Genomic DNA, 23702 nt, shown 5'->3' with positions numbered 1-23702 from the left:
AGCCAGCTACTGTAAGAGCATTCAAGCAGCCAGCCGTCTAGAGAGGCCCATATGCCAAGGACCTGAAGCCCCTTGCCAAGAGCCAGCACCACTCGCCAGCCTTGTGAGTGAGCCACTTTGAAAGCATATTTTCCAGCCCCAGTCAAGCCTTCAGATAACTACAACTCTGGCCAACGCCTTGAATGCAGCTTCCTGAAAGGCCCTGAACCAGAACCACTCAATTAAACCATCTCCTAATTCCTGACCCACAGAACCTGTGAGAGATAATAAATGTTCATTGTTGTTTTAAGACACTAAATTTTGAAATAATTTTTATACAGCAATAGATAACTAATATACTAAGGCACAAGAAAGTTAACTTACCCAAGCTAATGCAGCTTGCAAATGGCAAAATGAGATTTGAAACCAGCCAGAACAGACCCAGAGCCCATACCCTAAGCCACATACTAATTCTTTTCTTTGAAATGTAGGTTTTACTGACTAGATCTCATTAGAGCTGATGCTGGGATTAAAAGAAAGTATATACATAAAACATCTGCTAGTTTTTTTTTTTTAGGTATTATACTAAACAGTAGGTAGTCACTAAGTAGCAAATGCATTATTATCATCGTTAAAAGGAAAAATTCTTAAAAAAAAATCATCTATACAGATAATGGAAAAACACACCCTAGTACCATTTTTTCCCATGGTACAGCATTTAAAAAAAATGCATTCCTTCCTCCTTCCTAGCTAGTCATTAAAAATTTCCAAGATAAAACACATCATTTTGATAATACGCTGGACGAGTCACAGAGTCTCATGGACAATATACTGTACTTACAACTACAAATTTATCACAACCAAAAAGGATACTAAGGAAGAGATGCATAGGATAAGGTCTGGAAGGGGTCCCAGCACGGAGCTTCCATGCCCCAAAGAAGGACATGCCAACCTTTTCCTTTGCATGATCACCAACTAGGAAGCTCCTCTTGGCCTTAAGGTTCAGGGCTCTTATTGGCCTCCCCACATGGTCATGGTAAATTATATCACACCTCCTGTGGCACAGCAACATCAAGCCCCTAGATGGTCCCTCTTGGTCTGGTCAGCCCCCACTCATTAGCCTCAGGTGTGGTCCAGCTCTCAGGAACCAAGACCAAAAGCCAAACTGCTTTCCAGGTGACCACTGTTTCACGACAGAGTTTATAATGGCTGATTTTCTGGCAGTAGATTGCCAGGCCTTTCTTCAGATCAGGGCTTCAAATCAGTTTGAACTCGTGTCGTGGCCAATGAAGCAAAACCAGAACAGACCTAAATAAAAAAAAAGCCCGTTGCCATCGAGTGGATTCCGACTCACAGTGACCCTATAGGACAGAGCAGAACTGCCTCACAGAGTTTTCAAGCAGTGCCTGGTGGAGTCGAACTCCCAACCTTTCGGTTAGTAGTTGTAGCACTTAACCACTATGCCACCAGTGTTTCCAGAACAGACCTGAATTATTACAATGTGGGTAATCTGGAACAATAACCAGAAGGGGAAAAATTATGGGTCAAAGCCCCGAAAAAAGCACTGTGAGCCCTTTCAGGAGCCTGATGCATGAGACTGGATTATTGGCAGGACTGTGGTGAGCATTACACATTGAAAGCGGCATGGTCAGCCGCAATATTTGAGTAGGGTGCCGCTGTTTCCAGCTGTTCAAAATCTGACAGGCAAGAGATTTGGTTGCTATGGTATGCTTATGCTGCCTTTGTTTTCTAAGAGGGAGATTAGGTTTCTAGCAGGGCCTCAACCCATAATTTTTGCCATTCCGGTTATCATTCTGGTTCACCCAAATTTTAAAAATTTTTAAAAGTTTGGGTCTGTTCTGGTTTCACTTCCTCAGCTATGACTGAACTGGGAAGAATCATTCGAAGGCCTGCTTCGGAGGCACTTCTGGGTGGACTCGAATTTCCAACCCTTCATTTTTAATTCCATTTCATAATGTTAGCAGCCAAGCACATTAACTGTTTGCATACCCAGGGACTCCCAACAGAGTACAACATATTATTCAATAGTTTTTTTCTATATTATTATATCATGCCTTAAAAAAAATGATTTGAGTGGCTAAATAAGATCACAAACAAAACAGTAAAAAAAAAAAAAAAGCAAAAAATGGGTAAGGCTTATGGAATTTTTGCTGGTGTGTCACTTTTAGGGTGGGGCCTCAAAGGTGAAAACAACTGTTGTGATGGGCCCACCCATTCTAAGGAGAGGTGCCATGTCATCCATGTAGGACTTCCTCAGGTAAAGACCCCAAAAACACATCTGGCCAGTCTCAGACCATCATCTACCTCAAAAGACTGTGAAGTGGAAACTTGAAACTTTAAGTTAAGGATTAGAGAGTGAGGACTCCTTTAAAGGAAGAGTTGTTAGAGAGACCGAATACTTCCCTCACCTTTCCCCAAGTCAAGTGAGAGGAGCATCAGAAAATCATTAGAAAGTTTGCAATGTGTCCTCTGGAGCCCAGGGGACATATGGACTGGGTCTTGATTCACATCTGCAAAAGTCTGATGCAGAAAATGCTGGTTGGTGGTGCCTTGGGTAGCGGGATCAAAAGGCCAGGCTCTCCCCTGGTTCTGGCCACCACTTTCAGAACTTGGCAAAAATGTGCATGAGTTTCCTGAGGACCACATGAGAACTCTGAAGAAGGGAGCAAGAGGTAGGTCATCTTCCAAGAGGACTGTCAGTAAGTTCCCACAGTGATCCAGGGACTGTGGAAGATGATAAGAGGCCAGGGTGAGGAGGCATTGCTGGCATTAGGCCTTAGGAAGCTACACATGAATCTCCCTCCCTAATGGATGGATGGCTTGGCCGGGTGGTTAGAGTGGTCTCCCAATACAACCTCACCAGTCACCTTAATCTAGTATTTGAAAATGGTCTTTAAGAGGGTAAAAATACTTCTGGAGCCTTCTTATTCATCCTATCTGGACTTCTCGCTTACTCCATTCTTTAGTATACTGCATGCTTTAGTATACTACATGTTTTAAAATTGCTTTAAAGGAATATGGCTTTAAATAATATCCTTCCTGATCTGGCAATGAACACTCTTATCAATACATTTCTCCCCTTTTCACTGTAACTTGGCAACAATAAGAAATGGCTTTCAAGAATAAAACATTTTTCTTACTGTATTTAGGAGGGAAAATTTAATAACAATCATTCCTATAGTTATTACATTTTAAAATGGAAATTTTTCCATTTAAAATCATCTTATCCTATAATCAAAAACTTATTTTTATCTTATAAAATGAACATAATTATTTTAGGACTCCATCTTACTTATAGGAAAAAGAAAGCATACCAATGAGTTTTCTGTCTCAAAAGTCACTGACCAAATACAATTTAACTAATATTTTTCTATACGGAATTTAATACCTTATTCTCATTCTTTCTATGGCAGTCACTAGTCAGAAAAGGATTTCTTTGGCCCCACGGCCTCAGGTCTTTTCAGGACTATGTTACTGAAGTGTTCATATGCTAATGATCTTAGAAATTTCATTGAATAATATATTTCACAGTCAGTTTAGTATGGCTTTACGACTAAAGATGAAGGCATGGAATAAAATAGCAAGATGTGGTTGTAGAAAAACCATAAATATTTAAGAGCAAAACTTAGTTTTTACTGAAAAATAAAACTTCTCTAACTTCTAAAAGGAATTACTCTACTAACCCTGAAACAGCTGAAGGAATCGGGGATGTAAGGCTGAGGTAATCACTCTCTCTGGCAGCTCCCTCAGGAAAAGCTTCAACAGACTGGCTGCAGAGCAAACATCGCCATCTTTCCCGAGCTCCACGTGCACTCCACTCTCGTACTTCAGCCGAAGCTGTTCCACCACCTTCAAATTACCATTCACCCTAAAAAGGCCTTCCTGGGTAAGTCCTGGAACAGCAACATACACATACAGAATAGAGGTCCTCACAAATAGATACAAAATCTAAAGAACAACAAGAATAAATAAATTCCAACGCTGGATTCTCTGACTACTATAATTAGCAAGCATTGGAAGATTTTCACATTTTATAAAAATATTTCCTAGAATAATAAATGTCCATATCTACTACATATCAACTAAAAAGCATTTAGATATGACTGTCATAAAATCTGACTCTACAAATAAGCTTATAACATGTACAAATATATAATAATATAATACCATGCAAAGAAATTTCATTCATATAATATCATATGGCATATAACAGAAACTTACCCTGGGTTCCAATTAGCAGCTTTGCATTTCGTGTGCAATTATTTGAAAAATGGTATGTACATAAGAAACTTCTGAACTATATGCAATTATCTTTGTAATAATTTAATTAAGAAATAGGCAATGTTTCTTCAGTAGTCACTAAATTCAATGGGCAAAACTCTTTGAGAATATAAAGCAGTATAAGATAAGACTCTTACCTTAATTTACGGGGAATCCAGTATAGGCTGAGGTTAACAATTCATGGTGAAGGTAAACCTTAATCTTTGGCTAAAGCACAGGCAAGACGGAAGGGCTGACGCTGATTTACTGTGAAGCTAATGAAGCTTAAGCTTCAGGGACCCTTATTTGCTTGGGCCCTTTCCAAGGCTCTGTCTCTAATTCTGTGTTCTTAATTATGTATTCTCTTTTTTTTTTTTAAAGAAGGTCCTAAAAGGATTAAGCTTCCAGACCCATAAAACCTTGCTCTACCACTAACAAAGAAGAACAAAAATATAAATTGATAGGTAGAGATAGGATAGCATAAAGAAAGCAAGGCAGTTAAAAACATGGGAGTTATTTAGGTCAAAGAATGATACGGTAATAAAATGGAAGAAACCGGATAGGGCCATGAATGTTAAGTTGAAGAATGAAGACTTTATCACTGGAGCATTAAGTGGGAGAAAAACACAATATAATCGGATTTCAGGAAGCTTTAGCTAAGAAGCAGAGAATGGAAAGGGCAGAGAGCTTTCTTTAGGGAAGCTACACTTTATTGTAAGGCAGTAAAACTAAGATTATGGTGGAAAAGGAAATGAAAAAGAACATAAACATGATTTGGCAACAGTATATAAAAGAGAAGTAAGGGAAAGGAAGAGGTGAAAGGTAATTTTAAGGTTTGAAAACTGGGAACCCAGCAAAAAACAGTGTTTGAGGTATGATGAAGTCAGGAGGGCTAGCTGGCACAGGGTAGAAGGTAATGATTTCCAGCTCCATGTGCTGGGTTTAAGGAGACAGCACACCCACATAAGCAAGTATGGCAGACAGTGGAGGACTGCTGAAGGTATCAAGTGAACACTTGTTCACTGACGGTGAACAATCTTTCTAAGAAAGAGTGAGCCAAAAATTCAACTCGTTGCTCATTTTTTGAAAGCCTAATGGTGAATTTTAGCAATGACATAAGCATTGAAGCTTATTAGATTTAGATCTGCTTTTGCTTCTTTTTCTTACCTGCTAAATGTATTGTTCTTTTTAAAGAAAAAGAAAGTTAATTCTCTTCTCATTTGTAATTTGAATAGAACATTTTATGAATCCTTTAATTCAACAAATATTTAATCAGTGCCTGGCACTATGTTAGGTACTAAAAAAAAAATCGTGAGAAAAAAGCTCAGCATTATTATTACCCTTGTGGAGTTTGTAGTCTGATAAGATGTTGGGGTTCTCACACATATGCATATTATTTGGTGTAAAGAACATTAATAATATAAAAAGTTGACATGGATTTTAGTTTCCAATTCTGACAAAAATTATTTGTGAAACCAGGGATGATATGGAGCCCTGGTGGCCTAATGGTTAAGAGCTTGACTGCTAACCAAAAGGTCGGCAGTTTGAATTCACCAAGCACTCCTTGGAAACACTGTGGGGGTGGTTCTATTCTGTCCTATAGGGTTGCTACGAGTCAAAATTGCCTGGACAGCAATGGGTTTTTGGTATGGTAGGGCGCCATCCAATCAGAAGAGATACTAATCATGATGTGTTGCTGGCAGCTTCTATAACGGCCCCAATGATTTCCACCTCCTGGTATTCATGCCCTTGTATGAATCCCTCCCCCTGAGCATGGGCTGGACCTAGTGACTTGCTTCTAACCAACAGAATACAGCTAAAGTGATGCGATGTTACTTCTGAGATCAGGTTATTAAAGACTGTGATGTCTGCCTTGCTTACACTCTCTCTCTCTCTCTGGCTCTTCTTGTTTTCTTGCTCTGATAAAACAGCAGCTACTTATTTTGTGAGCTATCCTATGGAACAGTCCACGTGGCAAGAAACTGAGGGCAGTCTCTGGCCAACAGCCAGTGAGTAACTGAGGGCCTCAGTTCAACAGCCCACAAGGAACTGAAACCTACGAATGACCATGTGAGTGAGCTTAGAAATGGATCCTTCTCCAGTCAAGTCCTGAGATGACTGTAGCCTTGGCTTACACCACGATTGTAGTCTTGGAAAAGAGACCCTAAGACAAGAAGACAGAACTAAGCTATGCCCTGATTCCAGAAACTGTGAGATAATAATAAATACCATTGTTTTAGTCTACTATGTTTTGGGGTAATTTGTTAGGCTGTGTTACTGGAGGCTCAAAGATAGAATTCTCACCTTCCACGCAGGAGAAAATAAAAAAATAAAAAAAAAAAATTTTTTTTTTTTTTTTTATGCAGGAGACCCGGGTTCAATTCTGGCCAATGAGCCTCATGCACAACCACCACCTGTTTGTCAGTGGATGCTTGCATGTTGCTATGGTGCTAAACAGGTTTCAGCAGAGTTTCCAGACTAAGATGGACTAGGAAAAAAAGGTCTGGGTATTTACTTATGAACAACAGCCAATGAAAACTCATCAACAGTCCAATGTGCAACCTATCACATGGATGGTGCAGGCCTAGGCAGCATTTCATTCTTTCGTGCATGGGGTCCCCATGAGTCCGGGGCTGACTCATCGGCAGCTAACAACAACAACAGTTTGTTAAGAAGCAATAGATAACCATTCCTTTAAGCGCCTGCAGAGTAACAGGTATTAAAGTCAGCAGTTTGAATCTACCAGCTGCTCCTTAGAAATTCTATGGGGGCAGTTCTACTCTGTCCTATAGGGTTGCTATGAGTTGGCACTGACTCAATGGCAATGGGTTTGGTTTTGGTTTATTGGGAGACTTCAGCTAATCATTTCAAATTGTTTCTCTACAGTACAAGGTTCATCTTTACCTTCATAATATCTATCCTGCCATTAAGCAACTAGCACCTAATAAAAGAGAATACCATCCCTGTTAAGGTCCAAATCCTGAAAATTTCAAATTTTTGTGTCCTCCTATATTTACCCAGCTCCTGAGCCTAAAATTGCCTCCTGTTTTTGGCCCAGCAAATTCCTTTTGGATCTGATTTCACATAGTCTTTTTCTAGCTTTGACCTCAAGCTTTCTCTTCCAACAAGGTTTTTTTTTTTTTTTTTGAAACTTCCTTCAATAAATATAGTTCCCACCATTCCAAAATAACCCAGTTCCAAGAACTAGCTGTGGTCTTCCAGGCTCCTGATCACACTGGGCCACATCAGTGGAAAGATAAGATGTAAACAGAAGTTATGGATGCTTATGCTTCTCATTCATTTTTTTCTGCCTCTGTTCCATTTATTTGAGTAACTCTCCTATCTCAGGAACATCTCCACTCAAAACAGCTCTCATTATACTTAGTGATTTTCAATCAGGGGGTGTATAACCCTGGACATGTACTTAACACACTCTAGGAAAAAAAATCCATACAGTTTGAAAAAACCCTTAAGAGCTTATAATACCTCCAATATCTCTATGAGGCTTGCTCCTCAAACTATATAATCTCTAAGGCCTCTGTGGTTCATTTTACTTGGATCCACAACCAACAGCCATGGAAGCAGCAGTCAAGAAATCAAAAGACGCGTTGCATTGGGTAAATCTGCTGCAAAGGACCTCTTCAAAGTGTCGAAGAGCAATGATGTCACCTTGAACACTAAGGTGTGCCTGACCCAAGCCATGGTATTTTCAGTCGCATCATATGCATGTGAAAGCTGGACAAAGAATAAGGAAGACTGAAGAAGAACTGATGCCTTTGGATTGTGGTGCTGGCGAAGAATACTGAATATACCGTGGACTGCCAGAAGAACGAATAAATCTGTCTTAGAAGAAGTACAACCAGAATGCTCCTTAGAGGCAAGGATGGCAAGACTGAGTCTTACATACTTTGGACATGTTGTCAGGAGGGATCAGTCTCCGGAGAAGGACATCATACTTGGCAAAGTACAGTGTCAGCGGAAAAGAGGAAGACCCTCAACGAGGTGGATTGACACAGTGGTTGCAACAATGGGCTCAAGCATAACCACGATTGTAAGGTTGGCATGGGACCGGGCAGTGTTTCGTTCTGTTGTGCACAGGGTCGCTATGAGTTGGAACCGACTCGACGGCACCTAACAATAACACAAGGCCTCTGGCTATTTTAAATTTCTAAGGATTTATGATTACCATGGGAAAACTCAAAGGAAGGAAATACTGAGAAAGCTTCATGGAGTGGAGTTACTCATACATTTCAGAAATTCATGAGTTAATTATCATAAAATCATGGTTTACAATGAAAGAACAATTATATAAGTTAAATAATGCCTACATATCGACAGTTACTTTTTTGTACAACTGAAATATTTATTTCAAAATAGTATGAATACATCATTTGAAATGAAATATGCCAGAAATCAGAATTTCATTTTGCCCCAGAAAGTAGTATAACTACCTGTAAGCATCCTCTGACACCTAGTGGTGACTGAGGAATCCTACACTATTTAAAACCCCATAAGCAACCGTACCTTAGTATTTTTACGATAAAGGGAAAGAGTCCATTAACACTGTCAGCAAAAAATCTTGCTTTTTTTAGATATTTTAAAATAGTATAAAGATGATATGACTCCTCACTTATAATAATATTTTCCTCTGAAATGAAAAACAACTCTGTGTGTGTGTGTTTTAAGGAAAAAGTGAAGTTTATTAAAGGCCTTGATATAGGTAGTGATTCAAAACCTTTCTCTCCTAAAATTGTTTTTATAATGATAGTTTTCCCTCATGTCAAGTTGTTAAATACCTGAATTTGCATTAAAAAAAAAAAGTAAAGTATGATCAAAATGTCTACCTCTAGTTAAATTAAATGACTTAGATGAAATAATATATACACACATATATGGAAACAGAGTGCAGGGCTGGGGAGAATGAAAAATGAGTAAAGCTCTTTATATGATGCGAAACAATCTTCGAAATAATACTGTTAAGTGATTTTTTAAAAAAGCAAGATTCAGAACAGTGTGCATGGTGTGCTATATTTGTATTTGTGAAAAAGTACATATATATATGCACCAAGCATGTTTGTAAGGATATACCCAAGAACAAGTATAGTTTACATTCTTTCTGGGGAAGGGAAATGAATGGTCACGAGACAAGATTTGGAGGGCAAGATTTTTTACTGTATACCCTCCAGTACTTTGAATCACATGAGTGTATTAACTATTCAAAATATATATAATTAAAAAAATAAAATTTAAAATATGAAATGATTTTGCATGATAGAAATAATCTCAAGAGTCTATCAGCCAATCATTGTTGGGGAAAAGGTCAGAAAACTGACCACCCTAAGACCAAAATACTATTTAAATGGTCACATTTTGGCATCTAAATGAATAATAATGAACAGCCCTATTTAACACATTAAGTGAAATACCTAGAGATCCATTTTCAACTAAGTCAGTAGGATGCAGTTTTACTCAATATTGAGTGCGTAAATAAGTTCGATGAAAGATATAACTTAATAACATCTGGTCAAGACCTTATAGGCCAAGGTCCCATCTTCCTGCCTTACTGTGTACAGCATTGTGTTTAATTGTTTAAAGCATTTGAACAAATCCAGAGTCGTTCTCTAGAAATCTGGCCCTTCTGCAGATTACCTTCCTCCAAAAATAAGGAGATAACTTCTATAAAGAATATAAACCTGGCTCTTCAGTTTTCAAAACAAAATATGATTTTGTCATCTATATCCTTGGTAACTAGAAACATACAGACCCCCTTTTTTTAATTAATGAAAAATACCTAAACTTCTGAGGTCTAGACTATTTTCAGTATAGTCTTTCCATACAGTCTCTATACAGGAACACATGGACAATGCTTCTCACACATTTCCAATGAAGGATTCTTACTGTCAAAGGGAATGGATTTGTAATCGTGGAAAGATATGGGGCCTGAAGGAAAGTGAGCCAAGTACAGAGTTTCTTTGAAGTCTCAAGTCCTTTCTTTGGAAAATCCCCACAATTTTTAATTTCTACTCTGCAATGAATCCATGTTTGTTTTAGCACATGAATGATGAAAATTTCGAACTTTTCCCTCAGAATATTTCCCTCCCAGATCTTTTGAAGTTGTTTGATTTTTTTTTTTTAAATATAGTTTGGAGTTCTCCCATCATACTGCCCTACTTTGAAAAGTACAGATTTGGGGACAGGTAATCATTCTCCCAAATTATCCAGGTTTAAGTCCTATTTCAAATAAAATGATCAAAAAGCTGCATACCTAGATCATATCACTCTGTTCCTCTGCAGAATTACCTCTGTACAACTATGCCTTAACATCTTGCTCTTCGAAGTTACCAATGGCCAACGGAAGAAAAAGCTGTATGTAGATTGTTTAAAAACTTTTAAATAAAATAAAAATCACCATTGAATACAGAGATCAAGGCCCATTACATAACAGACTGGTAACCAATTCATTCTACAAATCAGAGCAAGAAGAAAAAGAAAAAAAGAAAGGAAGGGTACCTCTCTCACACTCAATGACTTAGTAGACTACATAGCTGTCATACAGATAGCCAAACCTGTTGCTGTTGAGTCGATTCCAATGTAGAGTAGATATAATTTATCTTTTTATTATAAAGTGTACAATATTACTCTCCTATTATTTTGCATGCTGATTTTTATCACTCCAAAAGTAAATGCCCCTCCCAGTGGTAACCTTATTGAGCTTATGAACATGATCAAAGCATCCAGTAAGTTCATGATTGACCTCAGCTGAAAGAAACCCCCAAAAATGTTCCGTTAAGTTAAAAATTATTGACTATCAACTGGAATTCAGTTAATCAAGAGAACTCACTATTAATATTAGAAAAATATTTGTATTTTAGCACCTAAAACCATGAATCATTCCAAACTAGAAACCTCAATAACTAATGTGCTGTTTTATGGTTAATCAAATTAAACCCACTGCCGTTGAGTTAATTCCAACTCATAGCAACCCTATAGGGCAGAGTAGAGCTGCCCCATAGGGTTTCCAAGGAGCGTCTGGTGGACTTGAACTGCCAACCTTTTGGTTAGCAGACGTATCTCTTAACCACTCTGCCACCAGGGCTAACACAGGGCCAACTAGCACTGTTAAAATAATGGTACAAAGAATTAATGCTTTTAATAGCCTTTTTTTTTTTTTTTTTTTAAGGGAAAATACATTGCTCAGTAACTTGATATTTTAATTAAGATGTTTTAGGGAATAGTCTAGTCATATCGTATGAAGCAATTAACACAAAAACATTTTCTCTGCATGTGAAAAACTGAAAAAACACACAGAATTAAAACATAACTTACCATGCTGTGTCAAATACTCCACTATGTTCCACACTATAGCTGGAATGCCATTCTCGGTGAGCCCCTGCTGATGAAGTTCTTGGAGACTGACTCCAAATAACTTTGTATAGGTAGGATCCCTCTGCTCGTTTAGTGGCACTGCCACTATCTTTTTCATGTCTTCTTTCAGCCGAACTGCTGCTTTACTTTGCTTAAAAGTGCGTAAGAAGAAAGAGCAGTCAGTCATATTTACCACAGGAGGTTGCATGGTTACAACAAAAACACTTCAATTAAATTTAAGTGTTTGCAGATGTATAGTAATGATCCCCACTTATTTTTTGCTTTGACTCAAGTCAAAATCTCTAATAACATGTTGCTCAGTGTTATAAAATAGTGCACACTGATATAATGGTTAAAAGGATTGAAAAATAATGAGAAACCTAAAGCCACAACTTAACTGTAGCTAAGTGATGGAGCAATACACTGCAGTATCTAAGATATATTACTACAGTAACCAAGGGGTGTGACCCACAAGTACCTGGTTAACAGGAAAAGAAACCATTAACGCCTCAGGAAGATCCTGAAGCAACAAGTTCCAAAAGATGAAAAATTATCTAGATGTCATTTTTAGGGTAGCTTTAATCTTAAGTGTCAGAAATAAAAATGTAGTCAATATTTTATTTCTGATTTGATTAAATCTATAAATAACTCTAATTATTTGGCATATTAAATCCACTGAGGTTCAAAATGCTGTTTCTCTGAAACAACAACATTTCAGGTAATCACAATATACAATTTTTCAACAAAACTGTATATATTGTTAAAACTGCAATTTACATTCCATTAATTTAAGTTACCACCACGACAAAGTATCCATACAAGCTTGTTCCATCATTGTATTAGAAACTTGTACCTGAGGAAAATTTTATAAAAGATAAATTTTAATATGGTTTAATATAACTAAATGATTCTTTAAAAGCATGTGTCCTATATAAATGTTGTATGTGTTTATGTTCAAACACTGAAAAGAAATTTGGCAAAGTTCAGACAATTTTATTTGAGGACAGAGGCAACAGGACTGGGGAAAACATTTGTTTTGAAGTGTGAAGGTAGCAACTGATATTTACAAAAGTGTTCCTAAGTGCAAGATCATTTGGCTATTATTGTATCCCAAGAATATGAATAATTACCTCCACTTTTTTGGAGTAAGAAATTTCTAACAGCTAAGCACTTTTTTCTTTGGGTATAAAAACATATCAATTTCCTTCAACTGAATATATAGGACATTTTAGCCAACCAGGTATATCTGGTGGGCAAGCAGACAAAAAAATTACAATAATGAAACTCTGAAAACAGTTTCAACTGCAGTATTAAAAACAGCTGACAATATGAGGTTCAATTATACAAATTTTAGTTAATTTTTATCTTTTTAAAGAGGTAATACAGTATAGTGGTTTAGAGCATGGATTATGGAATCAGACCGCCTGGAATGACTCTCATTCTAATTCTTATTAGCTGTGTAACCTTGGGCAAGTCACTTTCCTCATATGTAAAATGTGCCTTAGTTTACTCATATGTAAAATGGAAATACTAAAAGGTTCTACCTCATAGGAAAGTACAAGGATGAAACAAACTCATAAAGAATGAGAACAGTGCCTGGTACACTCACTAAGCTGTGATTATTATATAGTCATCATCATTCTCCTGGAAATCGTTCTGATATCGTCTAAAAATAATGGAGAGCTACTTAACCATTCCTATGTTAAACCCCTGTTGCACATTTAAAGTTGTTGATTAAGAAAGACATCATGGTCGAGGCATGTTTGGTTGGTGAACTGTCTAAGGACCTAATTACTCTTCTCCATATATGTCTAATCTCCTAAAACATATATATATGATCTTTGAATGACAAAGATAAAATAATTTTATAAATGGTTCTCAAAATTCCTATTTTCCTAGAAATTCTCAAGGTTTTATTTGAAATGTCTACATTTGAGTTTAAAACCTTGAATTAATATTCTTTCTGCTAATAACCCCGTTCTTTATTTTGCCCGTGAGTCATAATTACAGACGGTGTATGTTGTATCTCCTGTTAACACACAGAGTAAATAAGCAGTCTTGGCATTGTGGCTCAGAAAGGTTTCAGATTAAGAGATGTGCAATTAACATCACACATTTTGAAGTGTCTGCAAATTAAACTACCTGTTTACTCAAAATATAGCCATATTACATAGCATATTTACATATAATCATGGTAAGAAAGGAAGCTCTGATTATTGTTTTTAATTGGTAATCTAATTCAGGCTAACAATTTTACAAAAGTAAATATTGTTTAAAAATCAAGGAAGCAGCAATTATACTTTCCTAATAATAAAGGAAGATCTGATTATACTTTTTAATTGGTAGTCTAATTTAGGCTAACACTTTTTAAAAGGTAAATATTATTTAAAAGACAACAATGAAACATAACAGTTATACTTTCTGAGGCATCCCAAATAATCCTTCAGTGACCATAAACACATATTATAAGGTTATGCTCATCTGACCTAGTAGGTGAAAGGGTCAGGTAACAGGCAGTAAAAAGGAAATATAACTAGTACTTGATATATAAACGACTGAAGTACTTTAGTATTTTATTGTAAGACTATACAACAACACAGAGCAAGTATAAAATATCCTTTCTGATAAGTAATAAAAAAAATACTCAACAGTCCCTTGTTGTTAGGTGCCGTCGAGTTGGTTCCAACTCATAGTGACCCTATGTACAACAGAACAAACACTGCCCGGCCCTGCGCCATCCTCACAATCGTTGCTATGCTAGAGTCCACTGTTGCAGCCACTGTGTCAATCCATCTCATTGAGGGTCTTTCTCTCTTCGTTGACCCCTTGCTTTACCAAGCACAGTGTCCTTTTCTAGGGCCCAGTACCTACTGATAACATGTCCAAAGTATGTGAGATGAAATCTCGCCATCGTTGCTACCAAGGAGCATTCTGGCTGTACTGCTTCCAAGACAGACTTGTTCATTCTTCTGGCAGTCCATGGTATATTCAATATTCTTTGCCAACATCATAATTCAAAGGCGTCACTTCTTCTTCGGTCTCCCTTATTCACTGTCCAGCTTTCACACGCATGTGAAGCAACTGAAAACACCATGGCTTGGGTCAGATAAACTTAGTCCTCAAAGTGACACCTTTGCTTTTTAATACTTGAAAGAGGTCTTTCACAGCAGATTTGCCAATGCAGTATATCATGTGATTCTTGACTGCTGCTTCCATAGGCGTTGATTGTGGATTGAAGTAAAACAAAATCCTTTACAACTTCAATATTTTCTCCATTTATCATGATGTGGCTTATTGGTACAGCAAACAGTGCTCAGAGGCCAATTTATAGCAATAAATGCACACATCAAAAAAGAAGGGCAAAAATCAAAATATTAACCCTACAACTCGAACAATTAGAGAGTAGCAAAAGAAGCCGACAGTCACCAGAAATATGAAAAAATATAAATTAGAGCAGAAATAAATGGAACAGAGAACAGAAAAGCAATAGAAAGAATAAACAAGACTAAAAGCTAGTTCTTTTAAAGAATCAATAGAATGGAGAAACCGCTGGCAAACTGACAAAAGAAAAACAGGAGAAGATGCAAATAATTCAAATAAGAAATGAGACGGGTGACATTTACAACAACACCAACTGAAATAAAAAGGATCATAACAGAATACTACAAAAAATTGTACTCCAACAAATGTGAAAATAGAGAGGAAATGGACGAATTTCTAGAAACACACTACCTGCCTAAACCAATACAAACTGAGGTAGAAAATTTAAATAGATCCACAATAAAAGAATAAATTAAAGAAGTCATTAAAAAAAAACACCTCCCAACAAAAAAAAAAGTCCCGGCCCAGACAGCTTCACTAGAGAATTCTACTAAACATACAAAGAAAAGCTGACATCAATTCTACTCATACCATTCCAGAACAGAGAAAAAGAAGGAATATTCCCAGATTCATTCTATGAAGTCAGCATAACCCTGATACCAAAGCCAGGCAAAGACATCACTAAAAAGGAAAACTATAGACCAATATCCCTCATGAATGCAGAGGTAATAATTCTCAACAAAATCCTAGCCAACAGAATTCAACAGCGTATCAAAAAATAATACATCATGACCAAGTAGGATTCATACCAGGCATGCAAAGATGGTTCAACATTAGAAAATCAACCAACCAGCATAATCCATCACATACATAAAACAAAGGAAAAGAGCCACATGATCATCTAAATCAATGCAGGAAAGGCATCTGATAAAGTCCAACACCCATTCCCGATAAAAACTCTCAGCAAAATAGAGGGGAAATTTCTCAACATACTAAAGGCATTTATACAAAAACAATGGTCAACATTATCCTCAGTGGAGAGAGACTGAAAGCATTCCCCTTGAGAACGGGAACCAGACAAACCCCTTTATCACCACTTCTACTCAACACTGCACTGGAATTCTTAGCTAGATCAATAAGGCAAGAAAAGGAAATAAAGGACATTCAGACTGGTATGGAAGAAGTCAAACTACCCCTATTTACAGATGATATGACTCTATACATAGAAAATTCCAAAGAGTCCACAAGAAAGCTACTGTAACTAATAGAAGGTTTCAGCAGAGTGGCAGGATACAAGATGAACATACAAAAATCAGGTGGATTCTTCTACATCAACAAGAGAAATTTGAAAGGGAAATCAGGAAAACAATACTATTTACAGCAGTCTCTAAAAAGATAAAATACTTAGGAATAAATCTAACCAAGGATATAAAAGACATATACAAAGAAAACTAGAGAACACTATTGACAAGAAACCAAAAGAGAACTACATAAATGGAAAAACATGTCATGCTCTTGGATAACATTGTGAAAATATTAATAGTACCCAAAGCAATATACAGATATAATGCAATCCCAATTCAAATTCCAACAGCATTCTTCAACAAGATGGAAAAACTAATCACTAACTTTATATGAAGGGAAGGAGGCCTTGAATAAGTAAAGCATTACTGAAGAAGAACAACAAAGTGGGAGGCCTCACATTTCCTGACTTCAGAACCTACTACACAGCCACAGTAGCCGAAACAGTCTGGTACTGGTACAACGACCAATGGGACAGAATTCAGAACCCAAAGTAAATCCATCCACCGATGGACAGCTGATCTTTGATAAAGGGCTAACATCTATAATGGTGAAGAGAAAGTCTCTCTAACAAATGGTGCTGGCAAAACTGGTATCTGTCTACAGAAAAATGAAAAAAAGCCCATGCCTCACCCCATATACAAAAAACAATTCAACATAGATCAAAGACCTAAATGTTAATGCTAAAACCATAAAGATTATGGAAGAAAAACTGAGACAATGCTAGGAGCCCTAATACATAGCATAAATATCATACCAAACATAATTAAAAATGCACAAACAGCAGAAGATAAACTAAAAATTAAACACTTATATACAACAAAAGACTTCTCCAAAACAGTAAAAAGAGAACCTACAGACTGGGAAAACATTTTTAACTAGCATATATCCAACAAGGGTCTAATCTCTAAAATTTATAGAAAACTTCAATACCTTAACAACAAAAAGACAATCCAACTAAAAACTGGGCAAAGGATATGAACTGACACTTCACCAAAGAAGACATTCAAGTGGCAAACACACACATGAAGAAAAGCTTCTGATTATTACCCATCCCAAAAACCCACCAATGTAAATCAAAACTACAATGAGATACCATCTCACCCCAACAATAATAGCATTAATTTAAAAAAAAAAAAAAAGAAAACAACAAATGCTGGCAAAGCTGTGGGCAGACTGCTACTCTTATACACTGCTGGTGGGAATGTAAAATGGTACAATCACTATGTAAAATGGTGAGTGCTTCCTCAAACACCTAGAAATAGAAATACCGTATGATCCAGCATTCCCACTCCTAGGTATATACCCCTAAGGAAATAACAGCCATGACATGAATAGACATACTGACTTCCATGTTCATTGCAGCACCATTCACAATAGCCAAAAGCTGGAAACAACCCATCAATGAATGAATGGATAAACAAACTGGTACATACACACAAAAGAATAGCATACGACAATAAAGAACAATGATAAATCCGCAAAACATCTCACAGCATGGATAAACTTGGAGGACATTATGCTGAATGAAATAAGTCAACAAATGTTGTATAAGACTGTTACTATAAAAAACCAAGAAAAGAGTTACACACACACACAAATATTCTTTGATGGTTACCAAGGACGTGGGGTGGGGGAGGGAAAATCCCCAACTAAAAAGAAGACATATGTTAATATCGGTGATGGGAAAGACATTACACAGCAAAAGAGAAGTCAACACAACTGGATCAAGGCAAAGGAAGGCACTGAGAGGAACGCAAGAATGCAGGGCAATCACAGTAGTTACCATAACACAGACTACCCTAGAACAATAAAAAAAAAAAAGAACAATAGTATTAACAAATTATCTACGCACGCCTACACGGGTAAAGAGGTATCTTAAAAAGAGGTAGGAGGGTGCAAAGAAGTACACCCACTTGCAGATATAGGTTTGGTTACAGATGTTACTACACACACATTTGTAGATGCTGCATGTATATTAACATAGAGAAGAGAACACACAAGGGACAAAATCATTACTTCCTAGATACAACCAAACACCTTGCAGGGTCAAGTTACTTGGCTTGAAGGCTAAGGACTATAGACTTGGGGGGCATCTGCATCAATAGGCATAATATAGTTCATAAACACAATATTAAGCATTCTACTTTAGTGAGTAGCATCTGGGGTCTTAAAAGTTTGTGAGCAGCCATCTGTGATATAACTACTGGTCTCATCCTGTCCAGATCAAAGGAAAGTGGAGAAAACCAAAGACACAAGGGAACAATTACTCTAAAGGACTAACGGACCACATGAACTATAGCCTACATGACTCCGAGACACAGAAGAACTAGATGGTAACCAGCCAACACTACTGATCCCTCTGACCAGGATCACAATAAAGAGTCCTGGGCAGAGCAGATAAAAATGTACAACAAAAATCAAATCCATAAAAAAGACTGGACTTGGACTTCTGGTCTGTCAGAGACTGGAGGAACCCCCAAGACTATAGCTCTAAGACATTCTCTGACCTGGAACTGAAGGCATTCCTGGAGACCACCTTTCAGGCAAACTATAGACAGGCCTACACTATAAAATAAACTGTAACACCCAAGAGGAAGGAGTTCCTTAGAATAGTTAATTACATGAGATCAAAAGGGCAAAATCTGCCCAAAAGGAAAGACGAGAAGGCAGGAAGCGGCAGAAAAACCGGATGAAAGGTAACAGGGAACCCAGGGCAGAAGTGAGGACAGTGCTGACACATTGAGGGGACTGAGACCAATTATCCTAGAACATTCTGGGTACGAACTGTTGAATAGGAAACTTTTGCTCTGTAAACTTTCACCTAAAGCACAACAAAATATTTAAAAAAGGAAAAGTGTTACAAATTAAGAAAAAAAAAAAGAATGAAAGTAAATTAACTGCTTACTATAAGACAATTTCATTCTAAAATGTTCCTTAGGAGTATAACTGTTTTTCTTCCAGTGTATTTTTTTCACTGATGCTATCCACATTTTTCCTAGAGAAAACTGTACTGAGTTCCACAGTGCAATTTTAAGTCATTTATACATTTTTCATACACTGAAACAGTAAAAATTAAACAATTCTGTAGAACTATTCTAATTCCCTCATTTAAAAAATCTCTATTATTCTCACTTTATGATTTGTCAAAATATTAACTTGAAGAAGATGCCATAAAAATAATTGCTATGATGTGCACTTGAAATGGAATAAATTATTGAATTTGAAGAAAAATTGATAAAAGCTAGTAAGACTCCATTTACCAATTAAAATACGACTCTCTCTCAATGATCTATGTTTATCATTAAGATTATGGAATTCTGCCTTCAGCCTTGGCTTATCTTCCAGTCCTCCAGGTAACTGAAGCAAGTACAACGGAAAATAGAGCCATGTGTTAAATTTCCAACAGTTTGACAGACGAAAAAGTACAACTGGCAAATGACAACAAATTCTGGGAAGTACATAATGATTCAGAGAATTCTGGAACACTACAAGGGCATCTCACCATATATATAACTCTAATTCCATGACAGATGCCTCTATAAATCCTCCCATGATGATTCAGCCTTCTCTTTCACACTTTTGATGATGGGGTGCTGACTAGGTCATAGACAACCAGATCGATTTTTAGACATTTGAATCTTCAGACATTTCTTTCTATTGGTCTGAAACTGCCTCATTACATTCTATCCAGCTTTAGGTCAGCTCTATGAAATCTGCAAGGAAAGTTTATTTTCTTTTATATATTGAAATTACTTCAAATAATTTAAGATATCATTCATGATGCCTGCTCAGCCTTCTATTTTGTCCTTGCAATCTAGTATCATTGCTGTTTTAGCAACATTCAAAAATTATTCAAATTATTAATTCATTTTAAACTTTCATATTAAAAAACTTCAAACATTTATAAAAACAGAATGGTTTAACAAACCCAATTTACCTATTACTCAGTTTCAAAAATTATCAATACACAGCCAATCTTGTTTCATCTAAACTTTTTCCATGGCCCCCAATTATTCTAAAAACAAGCAAAAAAAAAAAACAAACAAAACCCCAGACATCACGGTATTTAATCTGTTTACATTTTAGTAGTGTTTATACTTAATCTGTTTATATAAGACAAGTACTCTACATGTGCAAATTTAATATTCATTGCCTTTATGTTTGTAAACCAATGTTTATTTCATCCAGATAGGCCTTGTTCTTTGAGTAGTCCTTATTTTTACTAATTTAAATATAACAAAATACATACACTTGGTCAAAACTCAAATAGTGAAGAGTTTAAATGGAAAAGTCTCCCTATGCCATCCCCTCTGCCATAGCCCCAAGAGTTCTTGTATACCCTTTCAGAGTTTTTCCATAATTAAATAATAGAAATTTTCTATAATTAAGTGTATATATGCGTATCCAACAGAATCTGGAAATTATCAAACAATATCATACACAAGTAAAATTTTGCTGAAGGAAACTCAAAAGCAATTTCAGAGTACATAGACAGGAAACTGTCAGAAATACAAGCTGGATTCAGAAGAGGATGTGAAACCAGGGAAATCATTGGTGTTGTCAGATAGATCTTACCTGAAAACAGAGAATACCAGAAAGATGTTTACCTGTGTTTTATTTACTATGCAAAGGCATTCAACTGCGTGGACCATAACAAATTAAGAATAACATTGTGAAGAATGGGAATTCCACACCACCTAATTATGTTCATGAGGAACCTTTACATATAACAAGAGGCAGTTGTTTGAACAGAATGAGGGGATACTGCATGGTTCAAAAGCAGGAAAGGTGTGTGCCAGGGTTGTATACTTTCACCATACTTATTCAATCTGTATGTTGAGTAAATAATCTGAGAAACTGGACTATCTGAATGTGGCATCTAGACTGGTGAAGGACTCATTAACAACCTGTGATATGCAGATGACACAACCTTGCTTGCTCAAAATGGAAAGGACTTGAAGCACTTACTGATGAAAATCAAATACTATAGCCTTCAGTATGGATTACGCTTCAACATAAAGAAAACAAAAATTCTCACAAATGGACCAATAAGCAACATCATGATAAATGGAGAAAATATTGAAGTTGTCAAGGATTTCATTTTACTTGGATCCACAATCAATGCCCATGGAAGCAGCAGTCGAGAAATCATACAAAAAGATGGCTAACTAGGCAGAAGCTTCCACTGAACCCTCTTGCAGCAAAGACCCGAAAAAACAAGTGAAACAATTACATATATGACAATCTATGAACCCTGACCATCAACACAGAACTAAGGAATCGACCTGAGTGAGAGGGGAGCGAAAGACCACGCAGAAGCAGCAACGAGTTGCCGAGCCAGCGCAGCACCTCAGTTCCGATTCCTGGGTGCCATTCTTTGGTGTGCATGCGGTGGGGCTGATGGTTGTTTCCTGAGATATGGCAACCACGGGACTTAGCCCTAACCCCATGGGGCAATCTTGGCGGGGACCCAGCCAGTGCCCACAGGCTACACACCAACCTGAATGACAGGGGAGCGAGAGACCGCACAGAAGCAGCAACGAATTGCCAAGCCTGCACAGTGCCTCAGCTATGATTTTTTGGTGCTGTTCTTTGGTGTGAATATGGTGGGGCTGATGGTAGTTTCCTGAGACACGGCAAGCACGGGACGTAGCCCTAACCCCCTGGGGCAATCTCAGCGGGGACCCAGTCAGCGCACACTGGATACACATGCCTCTGGAATCTGAGATAAAACAGCGCTCTCGACACAAGATAAGAGATTTTGTCTATTTTACTGCACAGATCTAATAGCTCCTTCTGAAAGCACTCTTTCCTATCTATCTGACCCTTCCTCTCTCTGCCTCAGCCGTCATTTGAAGTCCCTGCCTGGGCCTGAGATAGAAGTGCCCTGCTTTTTCTGACCCATTCTCCTGGCCTGGGAGAATGAACAAATTGACAAACAGGGGAGAAATACTTTCCTCGGCTCCTCTAAACTGGAAGATCAGAACAGAAGCAGCTCCAGTCCAGGCGTAAGAAATCTACAGATTTTGGCTTTCACCTCTGCATGGAACCAGGTGGCTATTATAATGCAAAGGCAAATATGTTAGAGGTCTGACTGTAATTGTTTCAGCTATGCAGTGGAGAGGCAGGTTTTGGAGGTCTGATACCACTCTACCTATTAAACAGAGCCCTCACCTACCCACGGTAGGGACTTGAGGGCTGAGGCTCCATACGCCACCCATCCACCTGCGAAAGGGGTCTGTGGACAGTGGTACCTACAGGTCTTTACAGGTATAAGCACCAGGTGCCTAAGGTACAGCTGCAGAGCCCGCCCACCAGAGTGTTCTAGAGAACAGAGATGCTCCTTTCTCACCAACACCTGGGGGATGGCTCTCAGCACCCTGCCCTCCTCAGACTATGACCCTCTGCTGCTACCAGAAGCTAGTGCATACAACCATCACCGCTACTCCTCTAAGATAGCAGGTGAGAGCCTACACCACACACTAGGTGACTGACTACCAGGACACCTGAGCTGATCCTATTCAAGAAGAGTGAATGGACTCACAGGCTCTTATACCTGGTAACAGTTAGCTCTAATCACCCGGTAACAGGACATTAGCACTTCAAAGGCTCCAATGATCAAGTTACTGCACTCTAGTAGCGTATCTGGGTATACTGAAACAAAACAAAAAGAAAGGACACAGTGAGCAAATGGAAAATAAATTATTACACTAACTTACAGATGGCTTGGAGACAGCAGTCAATATCAAATCACATAAAGAAGCAGACCATGATTGTTTCTACAACCCCCCAAAACAGAGAATCGAGGTCTCTCCCAGATGAAGCTGTATTCCTGGAATTGCCAGATTTAAAATACAAAAAATTAATATACAGAACTCTTCAAGACATCAGAGATGACATCAGGAATGAAATAAGGCAATGTACAGAAAAAGCCAGGGAACACACAGATAAAATGGTTGGAGAAATTAAAAAGATTATTGAAGAACATAATGAAAATTTTAATAAGCTGGAAGGATCCAAAGAGAGGGAGCATTCAGAAATTCAAAAGATTAACAATAAAATTACAGAATTAGACAACTCAATGGGAAGTCAAAGGAGCAGAATTGAGGAATGGGAATGCAGAATTTGGGAGATGGAGGATAAGGCACTTGACACCAATATATTTGAAGAAAAATTAGATAAAAGAATTTTTAAAAAACGAAGGAACCCTAAGAATCATCTGGGACTCTATCAAGAAGAATAACTTCTGTGTAATTGGAATTCCATAACAGGGAGGTCTAACAGAAGATACAGAGAGAATTGTTGAAGATTTGCTGGTAGAAAACTTCCCTGACATTGTGGAAGATGAAAGGATATCTATCCAAGATGCTCATCGAACCCCATATAAGGTAGATCCCAAAAGAAAATCGCCAAGACAAGTTATCATCAAACTTGCCAAAACCAAAGATAAA

General features: G+C 37.5%; 1 protein-coding gene across 4 annotated transcripts in view; it reads right to left on the bottom strand.

The window, feature by feature from the left end:
* The window catches only part of FAM13A (family with sequence similarity 13 member A), a 363829-nt gene that overhangs the window by 295637 nt on the left and 44490 nt on the right, over positions 1 to 23702 (bottom strand). For 3 of the 4 annotated variants that reach the window (XM_064285550.1, XM_064285551.1, XM_064285552.1), the window contains exons 2-4: positions 22808 to 22905; positions 11587 to 11776; positions 3684 to 3893 (exon numbers count right to left, since the gene is read on the bottom strand). In XM_064285550.1, the coding sequence (XP_064141620.1) occupies positions 3684 to 3893; positions 11587 to 11776; positions 22808 to 22905 (498 nt within the window). The remainder of the gene's footprint in view (positions 1 to 3683; positions 3894 to 11586; positions 11777 to 22807; positions 22906 to 23702) is intronic. The other variant, XM_064285553.1, reaches the window with a different exon arrangement.

The sequence above is a fragment of the Loxodonta africana genome, chromosome 5 (assembly GCF_030014295.1).
Source record: "Loxodonta africana isolate mLoxAfr1 chromosome 5, mLoxAfr1.hap2, whole genome shotgun sequence".
NCBI lineage: Eukaryota > Metazoa > Chordata > Mammalia > Proboscidea > Elephantidae > Loxodonta > Loxodonta africana.
The sequence above is the reverse complement of the archived record's forward strand: the minus strand, read 5'-3'. Positions and strand labels throughout refer to the sequence as shown.